The sequence below is a fragment of the Raphanus sativus genome, chromosome 9, assembly GCF_000801105.2.
Source record: "Raphanus sativus cultivar WK10039 chromosome 9, ASM80110v3, whole genome shotgun sequence".
NCBI classification, from domain to species: domain Eukaryota; kingdom Viridiplantae; phylum Streptophyta; class Magnoliopsida; order Brassicales; family Brassicaceae; genus Raphanus; species Raphanus sativus.
In genome coordinates, this window is record NC_079519.1 from 1,687,643 (window position 1) to 1,704,737 (window position 17,095).

The window sequence follows — 17,095 nt, forward strand, 5'->3', positions numbered from 1 at the left end:
TAGATTCATGGTTTTTTTTTCTTGTTTATATGCAAATTTTATCTTAGCATCCCAATAATTGTGGAATAAACTCATAAACATATATGCTCGTACAATTCTTCAATCGTATGCAATAATATTAAGGCTTGCAAAAATACTATATGCTCAATTCTAAGGAATCACCAGAACACGGGTCCAAGATCTGGGCTGATAGTGGGCCGTTCGTATAACAACCCTCTGCTAAATCACTCTTTATCATAAGTAAGCATCATTAATGTTTGATTCGTACAAGACAAATCACCAAAGATTCCCGATTTAACATAAGCATACGCCACACGACACCATTCTTCCCCTAGACAGAAAAGAATAACACACTCGTACAGGCTTCGTCTTGCCTAGTCTTCAAAACATGTACACGTATGTAGGTATAAATGCATATGTTTTGACCCTAATCCAAATAAATTAAAAGACTAAAACGTCACGTTAAAACATGGCATCTCATGAGTATCGTCCAAGAGTTATTGTGAATGGAACAAGAAGAACAAGAACGTTCCATTTCTTCTATTGCCGGCATTGTAGCCGTACCATTAGGCTCCGAAACTATGGTCTATACGGTCCTATATGTCCTTTCTGCTCTAGAGAGATCAATCTCCATGACGAGGTTGACATTATGAGGATTAACCGACCTTTTTGGGATACCGATACCGATTGGATCACTCTCCATCTTATCAACTCATCGAGACGTAACCGGTTCAGTCATGAACTAGTTAATGATACCAATGATGACTTCGTTGATGCCACGCCTAACGAACGTGTTGGTCCACCACCAGCCTCTTTATCCGCCATCGAGGATTTAAAGACCGTGACGATCACGGAAGAAGATTTGGCAAAAGAGAAGGTTTGTGCGATATGCAAAGAGGAGTTCGAAGTAGGAGAGGAAGGCAAAGAGTTGAAATGTTTGCATTTCTACCATCCGAGCTGCATCGTGTCTTGGTTGAATATTCATAACACTTGTCCCATTTGTCGCTTTGAGGTCCACTCAGGCGATTACGAAAGTAACGTTGACGGAGGAGTGTCTCACCATGCCGATGATGATCGATCTGATCGTTCTCGGATTAGGGTTTGTTCTTTGTGGCCTCTCGGAATGGTTTTTGGTTGGGTGCATAGTCTTTTCGTTAAGATTCCTCCTCCTGATCTAACTTTCATGGCTATACTATTATGCTTTCATGTTTTTTAGTATTATAAATATTGAGCCTTACTAATATACCTCATATATTTACTAAGAATAATAAACAACTGACAGAAATTTAAAGGAACTGCAAAACAAGAATACTATATTTAAGTAGGGATTAGAAACTGTTAATTTACATATTAAATTAATTATGAGAGAAAGGCGAAGAGCGGCGTTTAGGTGTCCAAATGCAGGGTCCAAATGCAGGGTCCTTAGCATATTAAATTAATTATAAAACCAACATTATCGGGGTCCAAATGCAGGGTCCTTATCATTTTTGGGCCCAAAATAAATTAAAAAGGTTTTTAATGTTTTGGGACGGATCTTAATTAAGGTCTTTTTTTGCTCGTCCTTCTTGCCACCTGTCGGCTTGTGATGAAGCGTCACTATTCTCCTATTTATTTCTTCCTTTATCCTCTCATCATCTTTCCTCTTCTCAGAAGTCTAACCAATAATCTATAGATTTGTGATTGTCCTTAACTTTTTCCTTAACATAAATAAACTAATATAATAACATAAGGACTCAACATTATGGACAACCAATAATGATGCCCTAAACGGAACATTTTGTAAAACAAAGCTTGACTTTAACATGTTTATGTAAATTAATATAGTCATGACCATTATCTTTGATTTGTTTGCAAGTTGTAACTCGAATAAATAAAACTAGATGATAACCCGCGCCTTGCGCGGAGTGAGTAGATTTTTAGGGATAAACAAATTGAATTCATATAAATTATAAAGGTAAAGTTTACTAAAACAAATTAAACTGATCTTCAATTTTAATTTTAAATTTGTGTATTAGTTTTGAAATTCACATTTTCGGAAACGGGTTGTTCGAAGAAAGCCAATTTTATAAGGATGACTGGTGGTCCGGTATGAACCGCAAGATGGTGTCAAAGAGAAGTTCCAAATCAGCTTAGAACATCCTTGGCTGAAGAAAATTTGAAACTGGGAAACCAATTCTTTCTTTATTAATGCATGTATTTTATCTTCCTGCGTAAAAAAATAGAATCAGAAACATTACGAAATAACATGTATAATAAGCACAAAAATATGAAATTTAAAACTTACCTTTTCATCAACAAAAACCATTTCAATGGTTTCTCCACCAGCAGATGAGTATTGCTTCCAAAACCTAATGACTTTCACCTTGATCTTCCATAACGATTTTTTTTTGTTTTAAATCAGAGATGAAATTCAAGCTATGCATTTTGAATGTTATTTTAAAGAATCGTTAAGGTTGTGATGGAGGTTTAGGTCTGCCGAATACAATATATATACAACGTCAACTTTGAAGTCGGTTTGATCAAGGTAATTACGATGTCCATGATTGATTATTTATTAGAAAATATTTTTTTTAAGAATAATTGAATGATACCTATCAAAAATGGCAACTCTCAATCTAATATACGAATAAATGCTTGATATGTTTTTGAAAAAGGAAATCAATTTGGACTATTAAACTCATATTTTGCATTTCACATGAAGCCATGGTCGACAATGATTATTCTCTTTATATGGTATGTAAAATATATTTGGCAATCAACTTAAGATGATTACGAAATCACTTCCAAATTTACAGTGATTTATGATGCAAATCTTAATATAAATGGTAAGTATCAAATATGCTTGCCAAGAATTCCATGATTTATTTTCAAAAATCAAATCAATTTTCCATATTACACTAAATTGCCTTTGACCTCAAGTTCTAAGGTTAATAATTGTGTGATTGTATATGGGGAGTATTAATCAAATAGTTTTCTTTTTGACGGCATTAATCAAATAGTTATCATATTAAATCAGCGGATTGTACGTTATATTCATATTACGAAAAAATAAGCACAATTTGTCAAAGACGGCCCAGATGGATGAATGAATGTATTTTAATAAGTTTAACATTTTATACATATATTATAAAATCATTTTTATCAGTGTAATATGGAAAATTCGAGTATATATGTGGAAGCATATGTATTTTTTTAACATTAAAAGTATATACTTCTTCCTAGAGATAGACTTCGGACTATGTATATATTTTTTGTACGAAATATTTGTCGGTTTTAGTTATATACTTATAATGTTCATAAAAATAATTATATACTTCAAAATAATTATATACTTCCTAGAGGCAGACTTCCTAGAATTATATTATTTAGGAAGAATTATATACTCTAGGAAGAATTATATACTTTTATTAATATTTTCTGAGACAGATTTCATACTATGATATAAGCTTATTTCTAATAAGCATATATTTTATATTCGTCACATAATCTTAGTTCACATAAAATTATAGTTTATATAATTTGATACAGACTTCGTTACATGATCTTAGTGTAGGTTCAATTATTTATTGTCATGTATTTTATATTTTATTTTACGAAGTTTGTCCGTGCAAAGAATTATAAGCTTATACACTAAATTTATTTCATACAGACTTCGTCACATGATCTTATAGTATGTTGAATTATATATTGTTTTTTTTTAAACATTAGAAGTACACTAAAATACATTTAAAATGCAATTGTAAACCATATCTACATAACATATCTACGTAACGTAAAGTAAAAAAAAAACATATCTATGTAACATAACACTAAGATCCATTTACACTAAAACTCATACACTAAGATCCATATACAAAATGACGTGACATTACCTATAACAAATACATTTTTGTGACAATGACATTGATTTGTAATTTGTCTAATGAAGAAAGTGTTATTTAAAAATGTATGTGAGAGTCATTGTAGAGGTGCCACCTAGGAAATGGCAATTTTGAAAATCACACATTACTTGAAGGTTAATTATTAAAACTGCTCTTCTTTTAATAATAAGAGGATATCGTTGTGATAACTCTTTGGAAGATCTTGTAGTTGATGAAATAGATAATGTGACGATAAGGATTACAAAAAGGACAACACCCAACTTGTAGTATTAGTAAGAATCAGCTAATGCACTCTCGCCTTGTGTCGTCAGTGCCGTCTTAATTTTTTTTTTTGCCTTAGGCAAAATATAAAATAAAGACCCTTTTATCAAAAAAATTCAACTTTTATTTATTGTATTTCTTTAAATTAAAACAAAAAAATTGTGGTGTTCAAATATTTTTTTGAAAAATGAGTTTTTGTGTGTAAATTAGGTTTTGTTAATGAAAAAAAGAGAAAAGTGAAAGGTAATTTTTTTTATTGTATTTCAGTTAGATTTAGTTAATCATAGACCTTTTAATTATAATTTAACCAACTAATAGATAATTTAACAAATAAAATAGACCTTTTTAATTAGTAAAATAACACTAAAAAAATTTAGACCCATGGACCCATGGCAATTGCCCATGTTGCCATGGGGTAGAGCCGGGCCTGTGTGTCGTTCGATGTTTCGACCACAAATGCACCTAAACAAGCCTCCTCATCTCTTTCATTCTCAAGATCCAGCGGGGGAGGAAGCGGCGAGCCTCACAATCACTCAGAGGAAGTAATATCTTTTTCTGCCCCTCTCTCTAATAGTGCACGTTAAAACTCCATCTCAACGCTCAAGTAGAAGAACGTATATGTTATGTATTTACAGAGGCCATATCTTCCATTAATTGTAGCATAAGAGTATGTACTACAGTACTAGTGCGGTTTAAAAGTAAAAGCAGCAGATAAACGTGGTAAAAAAAGTTTGTACTAATGCGTTTATACATAAGACACTAATTTAGCTGTTCATCTATTTCGGTTTCATGCATGTTACTGTTGATTATTTGCTTCACCATCCAAATATGTAATCACCAGATCCACCAGAACTTTTAACTTTATCCTTAATGTTAAATCAAAAGGTTACTTAACAAACAATGACATTGACAATGATAAGATATGAACAGTAGAAAATTGTAATGACTTTTTTTCGTGTTACCAAAAACATAATTGGTGAAGCCTTTCGTCAAAAAAAAAAAAAACATAATTGGTGTATTGATGAATTTTTGACAAAGACCACTCAAAGAAGAGGTTAGTTATAGTTGTGATAAATAAGCAAAACCTTCTTTCCAATATTTTTATTTTCAATATCAACGAATCAAAATGCATAAGTCATATTATTTATTTTTTTAGTAAAAAAAAGACCAATCTTAACCCTGGAAATAATCTTCAAAAACAAGCAATTAGTTGAAACAAATGATGCTCTAACCATAACTGGGCCTTGGCTATTAGTATCTCCAGCTACTAATTATTATCATCAAAAAGAACACTTTGCTCTTACTATCAACATCCAATATAGTAATATTTACATGAAAATGGTCAAAATAGAGTGGCATAACCGTAATTATAGCTTAAGCACTGTAGTTCGTTGCTTAAGCACTGTAGTTAGTTACTTCTAACAACCACCTTATTTTTTACTTTAATTAAAATAATTATTTATTTATTTAAATGCGAAAATCGTTCTCCATAACTTCCCTCCAAGAGTCCACTATAAATAGCTCAGCTTCTTCCTTTCTCGAGCAAGAAAGTTTCCTCTCGATTTTTCTCGGCACTTTCTCGGTTGCTCTTTAGTTTCTCCACTCCAGGTCAAATCTCTAACCTTCAATTTCTCCACTAGATCTGATGATAAAAATCGAAAAACGGAATCTGAATCTTTGATTTACCGATTGCTTGTTGTTGTATTACAGAATCGCTGAGGAAAACGATGGAGAACGAAACGGCGCCGTTTACTTACAGCGTCATCACCTCTCACGGCGAACCTTCCGTCGGCGGCGGCGGCGGAGTCGTTAACCAAATCTACCGCTCCAGCAGCGCGATGCAGCAGCAGCGGCGCCAGGATATGGTGAACAGAGAGGCGCTGTGCTACACGCGGCTCCACGAGGCGTCGCTCGAAGCGGAAGTGCTCCGTCTCGAGAACACGGAGCTCCGATCGATGAATCTCCACCTCAAGAGAGAGCTCGACGAGCTGATCAGATCCTCCGTCCAGAACAGCCGCCACAGATTCGGTTACGATCGGGTCCCGCTTCGGATGCTCAGCAATCTCTCGATCGGAGACCGCGGCGGCGCCGAGGACGACGACGACGCGGAGAATCGGAACCGCGCGGTTAGCCGAGATGACGTCAGCGAGGAGAGTCCGACGAGCGTGATTGCGAACGAGGATCTGAACCGTTCTTCGCTCCCGAAGAGCATCTCCGTCAGATCCAGCGGTTACTCCAAGGCGAGCCAAGGTGGTGGTGGTTGTGGTGGTGGTGGATCCGCCGCTGCTCAATGTGGAAAATCTCGTGGAGTCGTAGCTAAGCCTGGAGCTTGTGGTCAGCAACTCAGTACGACGGTAACTAGTCTCCTCTTTGTTGCTTTCTTTATAGTTACGAGTTTGATTACAGGAATCACTGATTAGATTCTTGACTAGGAGAAAGAAACAAAAGAACTGAGTTGCTTTCTCTGAAGTCTCAACTATACATGTTAAAGAGTAATAGTGATGAATGACTGATTGATTTTGGTTTAGTGTTTTGGGAAATAGGAAGTCGTTGAGACACTATAGACGTTGCTTAACTGTTGAATCTGCTTTCGTTGAACTAGAGATGTAGAGAGTAATGGTGATGAATGAAGGGCCATCATTGAATAAAATGCAGGAGAGGAGGCTTTAGTTAGAGTCGATGTATGAACGGTTTTAACGGTTGAGTCTAACCTTTGCATAGATGATTCTTTTTTATGATGTAACTGATGATCCTCTGCATTATTTGAACTGAAGATGTAAATGACTTAATGGAACTATTGATTTTGGTTTAGTGTTTTGAGAAGACACTATAGACGTTTCTTAACTGTTGAATCTGAGCTGCATGTTCTGATACATCAAACCTCTATTCCTCTGCTTTCGTTGAGCTAGAGATGTAGAGAGTAATGGTGATGAATGAAGGGCCATGATTGAATTAAAAATGCAGGACAAACAATATTTGTGAGAGGAGGCTTTAGTTAGAGTCGATGTATGAGCGGTTGAGTCTAAGCTTGCATAGATGATTCTTTTTTTTTTTTATGATGTAACTGATGATCCTCTGCGTTATTTGAACTGAAGATGTAAATTGACTTGATGGAAACTTTGCAGCAAAGAGTATACGTGCGAGGAGGGAAGAAAGAGGAAGAGGAGGAGATAGAAGTGGAGGTGTACAATCAAGGGATGACAAAGACAGAGCTCTGCAACAAGTGGCAAGAGACGGGGACATGCCCATACGGTGATCACTGCCAGTTCGCTCACGGCATTAAAGAACTCCGCCCAGTGATCCGCCATCCTCGTTACAAGACTGAGGTTTGCAGAATGGTACTCGCTGGTGACATCTGTCCTTACGGCCACCGCTGCCACTTCCGCCACTCACTCTCGGAGCAAGAGAAGCTCGTGGCATCTGCTGGTTGCAAACCCAACAACAAGTCCTGCAAGCTGGTTAAATGAAAAACACAAGGTCTGAACCGTATATACCTATAGGTGAACAGTACTATACTTACCATACAGAGATATTGATAGCTATTCGAAAGGATTTGGCAAATAGCATATTGGTAAAAGAGAAGTGAATAATGTTTGCATTCGTAAGAGCGTGTTTTGTGACACTATAAGTGGGGTTGTTTGAACATTGCTTATTCTGAGACTTCGATGAGCATTCTCCGGTTATTCAGATGATTGTTTTTGTTAATTACATAGTAGAAGTGTTGAGCTTTCTTTTTGTATATCTCTAACCGAAAGGTTTTCGATAACCAATGTAAATATGCCCATCTGGATCATGACCTGCAGGCTTAAACATGTGCTCGAACACACGCCTAGTCCCTTTAAATTAGCGAGTTTGGGCTTAGTTAGCTTCATTATTTCTGAATCATCTGGGTTTGGGTTGGGAAAATGTGTTGATGTTGGCAGGGGCGATCCCAGAAATTATTTTTCTGTGGGGTCAAAATATATAAAATGTGTTTGAGGTGGGTCGAACCCGGATTTGTGGGTTCATGCAAGCACATGTCAACCAAATTGCCACAGTAAACTAATGTAAAGTGATTACAAAATCCGAATTATATTATTTTTTGTGGTGTCAAGTGACACCACCACCTTACATGTGGGTCCGCTCCTGGATGTTGGTTGTAGTTCACCATTATACATTGTACAACACGTCAACATCACAATCTTAATTCAGTAATTTAACAACTTTATAGTAATTTTTAGCTTCCATTCAAGCCATGCATATAAAAATGAATTTTATTCCTATTACTATTTTCATTCTTTTGAATTTAAGAGCCTTGAGTTAAAAAAAAGCTGACTAGTGATATATTTTTCACCTTATTTTAATAAAAGTCGATCAATCAAAATATGGCAGTGATGAAATTGTAAAGCAAATCAATACCAAAACTATTGTTGACTTTAAATTACAAATTATGTAGTATTTTTATTAAATTATTTTAAATAACAGTTTTTATACTTGCAAAACAATCCATATAGAATTTACATTTACACTCCACCGAAAAAGTATTATTTATATTTTAAATAAATCTTTTAGATAAAATTTCAGTGTTGATGTTTTAAAAAATTAAATATGTGATTACTAGGTCAAAAATAATTAATAAATCTCCTAAATATTATATTAAAAATATATGACCAATATATTTGCAGGTCAAAATATTTTAAATAAAGTAACAATTTAACTATATATTGATATTGCTAAGTTGATTAATGTAAATTATAAATATTCTGAAACTATGACAGTCAAATGAGTTATACTATTTGCAAAAACTTTGTTTAATTAAATGTTAGTAAGAAAAAGCTAATTGTACATTCATTTTATTACTATTAAAATAAAATTGACTATCGAGAAAAGCTTTTCAAAAATTTGTCTTTTAACTTAGATGCTTTTTGTATTTATATATATTAAAAGTTCAAATTATAAAGTTAAATATATTTATTATTTTGTTAGATCCACTTCTTATTTTTTTCCATATATTCATTTGTCAATTTTCACTCACAACTTATATACATTCGAAACCTCGTATATTTTAAATAAATTGAAACCAGAACTATTATTGATTTTTAATAACAAATCATATAATATTAGTTAAATTATTGAAATTATTGCAATTTTGTACTTACAGAAGAACTCAAATAATTTATATTTTCACTCCATCGAAAGAAATTATTATTTAAAATTTTAAGTAAATCTTATAGATAAAATTCTATCTTTGTTGATGTTTTTATGTTGTTAATGTTTTTATGAAATACTATCATACGTAAACTAACTATATGTTTAATAGGTCAACAATAATTAATAACTCTCCTAAGTATTATATTAAGAGTATATGACTAATTGCGGGTCAAAATATTTTAAAATATAGTAATGATATAGCTATATATCGATATTTGCTAAGACGATAAATATTAAATTATAATATTCTAAAATTATGACAGTCAAATGAATTATATTATTTCCAAATTTTTAAAATCTAATTCAATGTAAGTAAAAAGGAATAATTAGTTATTACTATTAAAACAAAATTCACCATCGAGACAAACTTTTCGTGAAATTGTCTTTTAACCTAGATACTTTCTATTTTAATATATATATTAGGGGTTAAATTATAAAATTAGATATATTTGGATTAAAAAGTTTAAAAGTTTATTGTTTGATTGTTTTTTGAAATTTATGATTTTTTTTTTGTCGACGAAATTTATGATCTTGTTGGGTCCACTTTCCTATTCTTCTTCTATATATTCATTTGTCATATATTTCACTAACAACTCCATATACATTTAAAAGTCTCATATATTCTAAGCAAATTCTCTCAAGAAATGGCTGAAAACATGGTGAATTTGACCAAAAACATTATTCCTGAAAGCACTGGTGTTATTCTGCTAATCGACCACGATGCTATATCAGTCTCATCTCTCATTTCAATGCTTAAACAAATATCACATAAAGGTAAAAACAACTATTCTCTAAAATTTCATTGTTTTAATCATTTACATTAGTATTAGGTGTTTTCTTAAACCATGTGTAGTAAAAATATTTAAATTTAAATTATTTTTAACAGATAAATTTAAATTATATTTAAAAATAAAATTTTAATAATATTGTAGATTTTATTTTTCTTATAAATATTTTAATATAAATTTGGTTTAATTAAACATAAAATTAAGATAAAAATAATTTTTCATTTTAATTTATATTTAAAAATATGCATGTATATATTTAGAATTATAATCTTAGATAGATTTTTATATATTTTTATTTTAATCAAATATATTAAATACAATTTTATAAAATTGCATAATTATCAAAAATTAAAATTAAACAGTGATTTTACGATTAAAATTTTATAATTTTCTAAAATATTGTATACATTTTTTGAAAATTTTACTAATAAAATTGTATAATTCAAAGATACAGAACTAATTGATATTTCGAAACATGTAATGTTATATTTGAATATGTATTTATTTTAATGATGATGTATGAGTTATTACCGTATTCTAAAATAAATCAAAAATATAAATCAATATTAAATATAATATATGAGTTATTACCATGTTTAAATTTTTTAATAAAAATATAAATTAACATTAAATATAGTTTTACCTGTCATATTAAGTTATAAGCTATGTCATCAATTTTAATAGTCATATCATATTATTTTTATGAAAATGATTGTGAAAATGACATATGGCAAAATCACGTCTCAAATAATCTATAAGGGATTGATAATTTTTCATTCACATATTAATGGATCCATATTATTCAAAAAACCTTCATTGGATATGGTACATTTTACCATTTGTTGCATTGTACATCAATTTATATTTTAGATGTTATGAGTGTGAATGGAGCAAGCGAGGCTATATCGGTTATCGGAAAACAAAAAGATATTGGACTTGTTATAGCCAACGTTGAGCTGACCGACTCAAATTATTTTCTCACTGCCATGCACAACAAAGAAATTCCTCTTATACGTAAGTAAATTTAACAAATTCTTATTTTATTTACTCTTTCCATTTTTGTTTCTTGAACAAATGAATCTAACTCTTATATATTTGCTAAAGTGATTGGTACAGAGATAAACATTAAGGAAGCATCAGATCTTTTGACAAAAAGAGCCTGTTTTTGTCTGAAGAAGCCAATTTCTGAAAATGACATCGACAACATGTTGCAACATGTGGTACCTAATAAAAGGCAAGAGTGGGAGAAAATCAACGTAACTGAAAAACGAGAGAACGTTGTGGAAGAAAGTATGAGGCAGATCCAAGCTTTCAGAGACCACATAAGGAGGCAGGGATCAAGTCAGTCATCTTTGCTAGGAAGACGACCACTCAACAAAACATTCACATCTTCTGAAATGTACCGAAACGGAAGAAGCATAGAAAATGTTGAGAGACGCAAAAATGTATGGACTCGTGACCGTCACATGAAGTTTTTAGCTGCTATATCCATCTTGGGTGAAAAAGGTAACGATTATGTTTCATTTTTGACCAGTTTTCCTTTATTTTTATTTTTTTCTTACACTCGTCATCTTGCAGAGTCTCGTCCCAAACCCATATTAGAGATCATGAATGACTCAAACTTGTCTCAACGCCAAGTTGCTAGCCATCTTCAGGTACGTATATATGCATCTATTCTTCAACATATAATATTGTTCGACTGTTTTTATATATCATTTTATTCTGTAATTGTTTTAGAAATACAAATTTCAAGTTGAGAGAATTAGCAATACATTGACGAGGAATGAATGGAAATCGACGGATAAAACATTTCATTATCCTTCAGATTATGTGTATCCTTTCAAAGCTTCTAACTTAACGAAGAATATCATCGAAAGTAACTCTATGTGGTATTCCCTGAGAAGAAAAAAATGTTCCTCATCATCTACTGTCCAATGTAAGTGTTCTTTTGCTACATGGTTACTTTTACAGTTCTATAACTTTATATCATGTTTGTGTCAATATTGTTACTTTTGATTAAATGCAGATTCATTTGAAAGATCTGCTGCTGAGAGGAAGGGCAAAATGCCAAAGTTTCATCTAGAAGAAACATCGGGTCTGCATAGTCACTCACTTTTCGGTAACATTATTAAAATAAAATTATACATAAACTTTAATTATGTTCCTTCAGCCACAAATAATGACCCATCTTACAATGTTATTCCTTCTACCAAATAGCAATAGTAGTTTAAGTATTCATATCTCTCATGTGCTTTCAGGTTCAAGTGTTGGTGCATCTAGTTTAGATGCATTCCAAAAGGAATCTGCTCAGATTTGTATTAATCCTAACCCTTCTCAGCCATCTAGCTATGTTCTTGAAACCAATAGGAACCCACTAGATATGAACCAAATGGGTACGGTTTCTCTAGGAGAAAATCATGGTTTTTCTCAAGATACGATTTTAACTAAATCAAACCATTTGGGTTTGGTGTCTGGTGAAACAAGTCATATTGAAACCCCACTTGAAACCGATATAAACCAAATGGATTGGGATTGGATTTTTGCTGAGGCGGATTATGCTATTCTTGAAGATATGACTGTTTCTGAAACCAATAGAACCCAAGTGGGTTTGGGTCCTAGTGAAACAAGTTTTGCTGCGTTGGACAATGTAGCTCCTCCTGAAAATAATACGAACGAGATAGAGTTGGTTCCTTACCAGGAAGGTAATGATATTCCGATTGAAGATCTGGTTTCATTTGATACTGATATCAGCGAGATGGACTTGGACGCATGGTTGGAAAACTATGATTCTTTTCAGAGAGATGTTCCCTTGCCGGGTAGTTTCATCAACCATGATCTTGCCTTCACCCCGGCTACAAGCCAGCATCAAAATATAGAAGCCACAAATCCAAGGGAGGTTATAGAAGGAGGCAATCATTTGGATGATGATTCAGATCAGAACCTGGATTGGATCGACGATATTTTTGCATGACATGTGTTTTATCGGTGTGAAGGATAGGATAAGATTTAAATGAGAGAGGTTCAGAGACTTTGTACTTTTTTATTTATTATGCAAATGTAATACATGCATTAATATGTATGTATAATAATGTTGAAATTCTATTTTTCAAAAGTTATTTTTCAGATTCTTGAGCGTATCATATATTTTGAGATTCCATTTATGTTTAACTTTTTGGATCACCAATGTTCGTACCGCAAATTAGTCAAATGTTTTTAATTTGACTAAATTTAAACCGTCCATTATATGCAACTTATCTTAAGGCTATGACCAAGTAATGAATGCTCTGTTATTCATCATAAATTTAATGGAAAATACAAAATAAGTATTTTTATTATTAATATTTACTCTTAAAATTGACTATAGCATAAAATGGCTATATATCGTATTCAAATATTATAGATATAGAAATGAAATATTTCATCTGAATATGATGACAAACTAGTTATAGGTATCTTATTATTTTAAGTAAATTTTAAGATGTCCTTGTAGATATCAAATTTTTAAATTTGAGTAAAAGTTCTACAAAATATTCTGTGTTGCCTTAATGCTAAATAAAGTATTGGTCAATGACATATTTATGAATAATTATATTTTTTATAACTCGAAAAAAGTTGAGATACATAATGTCGATAAGAAACCAAAGAAAAAGAACATAAACCAAATAAAATAAAATAAAAATATAAATAGAGCCTAAAACCCATATATGTCCACGAGTCTATTCCTTCGATATTAATGAAGCTGACCTAAGAAACAAATGTCTTGAGCTGACACAAGTTTATGAATAATTATATCAATTTTTCTATAATATAAATAAATTAGTTTTTATTAACTCATTTTCATCAGAAAATGACAAAACAATAAGTATGGTATTTCTACAAAATACAAACTTGGACGTAATATTTTTGTCAATTTTAATAACGTTACTAAAATATAATGTTATGATTTGTTTTGAAAATATAATGCATGAAATTTTTATTAATATTTGATTTAACTACGTAGCAGTTGTCTCTTTGTTACTTGCCTAAAGAAAGAGTTAAGCATGCAAATTCAGTTATAGAAAATCTATCGGAAAATAATGCACGAGAAAAAACCACGTAATAATTTACATAGCCACTAAAAAAAAACTTTGCAACCCCTAAGAATAGCAACACCAACTATGTTCTTTTTCTTCTTTTGTTTTTGCTAAAATCCAACTACATGTTTTTGCTAAAATCCAACTACATGTTTTTGCTAAAATCCAACTATGTCCAGTTCAAAAAAAAAAATCCAACTATGTTTTTGTCCATATGAAATCTTACATCATTCGTTGCAAATGCATATGTTCACAAAACTGTGTTCGTTCAGTAGTTATAATCTATAAGTTATCATAACATCTCTAGTTTTAGTAACTATAGAAATTTACGAATACGAAATATCTCTTACATGTGACCTACCGTTATATATATCATACGAAAATAATGATGATATATTTTCAAAACAATAATCCAGAAGAATATATTTTTTTTTTTTAATCCAGAAGAATTTTGTAATTCCTAATCCAATAAAAGCTTTTCTCGCGGTCCCTGATGAGAAGAAAACAATTAGCTCTGGAGAGTACAAAATATTGATGAAGTCAAGTATGTCAATGATATGAGATTTGAGTATTGTCGACTCTTGACTCTTGAGGGGTGGCTTTGCTCGATTTAAGATGAGTATCATCTTCAACAAAACATTCAGCCGTGAAAAAATCTGGTTTTCGAGCTGACAAAAAAAAATCTAGTTTGGAAGCCCAATGGGTCTGTACTTAACACGGGCTAGTATCTTAAAGATATTCTAATGGGTAACCGGGACTTGGTATCACCGGTAAAAGGACAGAGTGGGGCCGACAACTTAGCGGTGATCCAGCTATTCCGGCAGAACATATTGATCTTTGTCAAAAGGGAGAGGCTCCTCCTGCCTAGAACGACCTGAAGAATCTTTTTAGAAATTCCTTCTGATTGCTGCATTTTTGTATTTACTCCACAATTGTAACTTGTAAGATTAATAACTCAGCAAATTACAAATGGGCGTCTTCTTTGGATGATTACTTATTTCTTCCAAAATGACATTGAAAGGATGAGCTAGCAATGATGGAGACACTCAAACAATTAAGATCAATAAATCATTTTGATCAAATAGAAACAAACGAATACATTAAATAAGCATAAAAATAAAATAAAATAGTTAATTATTTTTAATATAACCCTATATAAAAACTTGATAGTGTTAAACAAAATACTAATATTCCCTCCGTTTCTTAAAGAGTGTCGTTGTGACATTTTTAACACAGATTAAGAAAATTGTTGAAATATATGTAAGTTGTAATTAATTATACTTTTTTGACCAATAGTATTTTAGATAAATAAAATTATTTATAAAATCAATGCAGTTTGCAATTAATTTTCAGTTGAAAATTAGTATAATTTACATTGAAATTATAAAGTGACACTCTTTGTGTAACAAGAAAATGAGCTCAGAATAACACTTATTATGAAACAGAGGGAGTATATACGATTTGCTCTCAGTCCAAATATTAAAAATGTTAAAAATCGAAAAAAGGAAAAAACAAATATCAAGACACTTTAGTGTCTCTTCACACTTGACTAAAGCACTAAAGAGACAAAAAGGCTCTAAAGAAAAGAGAGAGAGAAGAGAGAGAGCTAGAGAACGAAATCAATGGCGGTTTCCGTTCCCATCCTCGCCGTCGTCACTTCCCTTCACCTCCTTGCCTTCGTATTCGCCTTCGGCGCCGAACGACGCCGTAGCACCGTACTCTTCTCTTTCACTCTCTCTCTTTCTTTCTATTTTTTTCGATTAAAATCATTTCTTCTTATCTCTTATGCACAGGCTCTAATAGCGCCCGACCAGTACGACGACCAGACCTTCTGCAAGTACGGAACAGCCGCCTCGACGGTGTACGGCATGTCCGCGTTCGTGCTGCTCCTCGTCAGCCAAGCGGTGGTTAACGGCGTCACCAAGTGTCTCTGCTGCGGAAAGGGTCTCGTCACCGGCGCTTCTTACACCGTCTGCGCCATCGTCTTCTTCGTCGTCTCCTGGTAAAAAGACTCAAACTTTATTCTAAAGAATCGAACTTTGAATCTGACCCAAGAGAAAACTTGATTCCACAGATCTTGAGTTTCTTTCTTTTTTTGCAGGGTAAGCTTTCTAGGTGCGGAGGCGTGTTTGTTAGCTGGATCGGCGAAGAACGCTTACCACACCAAAAGCAAAGGCGTGTACCAAGAAGGCAAAACGCTTTCGTGTGCGGTCTTACCCGTTGGTGTGTTCGCTGCTGGAGCTGCTCTGACTCTCATGTCTTTGATTGCGACCGTTTTGTACCTCTTGGCTCATTCCAAGGCTGACACTGGTGGATGGGAGAAGCATCATGACGATGGGATTGGTATGACTGCTGCTGCTCCTTCTGCAGATGCTCCAAAGCAGCAGCAGAACACCGATTTCGACAAGGTTTAAACAAACATAACTTACTGTTGGGGTATAAACCATATAAAAATGTTGTTGTTGTTGTTGTTATAATTTGTTCATATAAACTCTTTGTATCGTTAGATGTATTGTTGGCTTATATGTATGTCGCCGTATCTGAAACTTGGACTGTTCTCAGCTTCTCTCTTAAACCTCCTCATCTAGGATGCTAACAGGCTTGGGCGTATAGACCTAAAATATAAACCGAAAATGAACAAGAACCGAACTGAAAAATAGATCCAAAACCAAACCAATGTTATATTCCTCTTGATGTTTTAAGAAGTTTTGTATATTTCAATGTATAAGATGTTTTCATTTTTTGGTAACTTTTAATTTTAGTAAAAACTGTAGCTAATAGTATTTTGTTTAATTGGTTAAAATATTTTTACTTTATTTTTTAGTGATGTTTCTAAACAAAAAAATATTTTTTCTACATTTAAAAATTTTAGTGATGTTTCTAACGGTTTCTATATCTTTAG

The 17,095-nt window shown here is 32.6% G+C and overlaps 4 protein-coding genes across 4 annotated transcripts; all 4 read left to right on the forward strand.

Moving 5' to 3' along the window:
- Positions 1-462: 462 nt before the first annotated feature.
- Positions 463-1,256, forward strand: LOC108824443 (ERAD-associated E3 ubiquitin-protein ligase HRD1-like). The gene has a single exon (XM_018597875.2). It carries the CDS (start codon positions 470-472, stop codon positions 1,214-1,216), a length of 747 nt encoding a protein of 248 aa, XP_018453377.2. The 5' UTR covers positions 463-469; the 3' UTR covers positions 1,217-1,256.
- A 4,407-nt stretch (positions 1,257-5,663) lies between these two features.
- On the forward strand, positions 5,664-7,932 carry LOC108824440 (zinc finger CCCH domain-containing protein 15). The gene is made up of 3 exons (XM_018597871.2): positions 5,664-5,750; positions 5,853-6,496; positions 7,268-7,932. Exons 2-3 carry the CDS (start codon positions 5,870-5,872, stop codon positions 7,607-7,609), a joined length of 969 nt encoding a protein of 322 aa, XP_018453373.2. The 5' UTR covers positions 5,664-5,750; positions 5,853-5,869; the 3' UTR covers positions 7,610-7,932.
- A 2,044-nt stretch (positions 7,933-9,976) lies between these two features.
- Positions 9,977-13,129, forward strand: LOC108826784 (putative two-component response regulator-like APRR6). Its single transcript, XM_056994183.1, has 7 exons — positions 9,977-10,106; positions 10,991-11,134; positions 11,225-11,626; positions 11,699-11,775; positions 11,858-12,056; positions 12,147-12,316; positions 12,357-13,129. The coding sequence occupies exons 1-7, from the start codon at positions 9,977-9,979 to the stop codon at positions 13,089-13,091; spliced, it is 1,857 nt and encodes a 618-aa protein (XP_056850163.1). The 3' UTR covers positions 13,092-13,129.
- A 2,597-nt stretch (positions 13,130-15,726) lies between these two features.
- LOC108824167 (uncharacterized) lies at positions 15,727-16,739 on the forward strand. Its single transcript, XM_018597540.2, has 3 exons — positions 15,727-15,908; positions 15,987-16,195; positions 16,295-16,739. Exons 1-3 carry the CDS (start codon positions 15,816-15,818, stop codon positions 16,605-16,607), a joined length of 615 nt encoding a protein of 204 aa, XP_018453042.1. The 5' UTR covers positions 15,727-15,815; the 3' UTR covers positions 16,608-16,739.
- The last annotated feature ends 356 nt before the right edge of the window (positions 16,740-17,095 follow it).

Excerpts from the sequence above, each read along its gene's own strand:
- LOC108826784 (XM_056994183.1), top strand. The coding sequence starts at position 9,977 with ATGGCTGAAAACATGGTGAATTTGACCAAAAACATTATTCCTGAAAGC. Across the intron at positions 11,135-11,224 it reads CAAAGAAATTCCTCTTATAC|TGATTGGTACAGAGATAAAC; the intron begins GTAAGTAAATTT and ends TATTTGCTAAAG. Across the intron at positions 12,057-12,146 it reads CTCATCATCTACTGTCCAAT|ATTCATTTGAAAGATCTGCT; the intron begins GTAAGTGTTCTT and ends GATTAAATGCAG.
- LOC108824440 (XM_018597871.2), top strand. The coding sequence starts at position 5,870 with ATGGAGAACGAAACGGCGCCGTTTACTTACAGCGTCATCACCTCTCAC. Across the intron at positions 6,497-7,267 it reads GTCAGCAACTCAGTACGACG|CAAAGAGTATACGTGCGAGG; the intron begins GTAACTAGTCTC and ends GAAACTTTGCAG.
- LOC108824443 (XM_018597875.2), top strand. The coding sequence starts at position 470 with ATGGCATCTCATGAGTATCGTCCAAGAGTTATTGTGAATGGAACAAGA.
- LOC108824167 (XM_018597540.2), top strand. The coding sequence starts at position 15,816 with ATGGCGGTTTCCGTTCCCATCCTCGCCGTCGTCACTTCCCTTCACCTC. Across the intron at positions 15,909-15,986 it reads CCGAACGACGCCGTAGCACC|GCTCTAATAGCGCCCGACCA; the intron begins GTACTCTTCTCT and ends TCTTATGCACAG. Across the intron at positions 16,196-16,294 it reads GTCTTCTTCGTCGTCTCCTG|GGTAAGCTTTCTAGGTGCGG; the intron begins GTAAAAAGACTC and ends CTTTTTTTGCAG.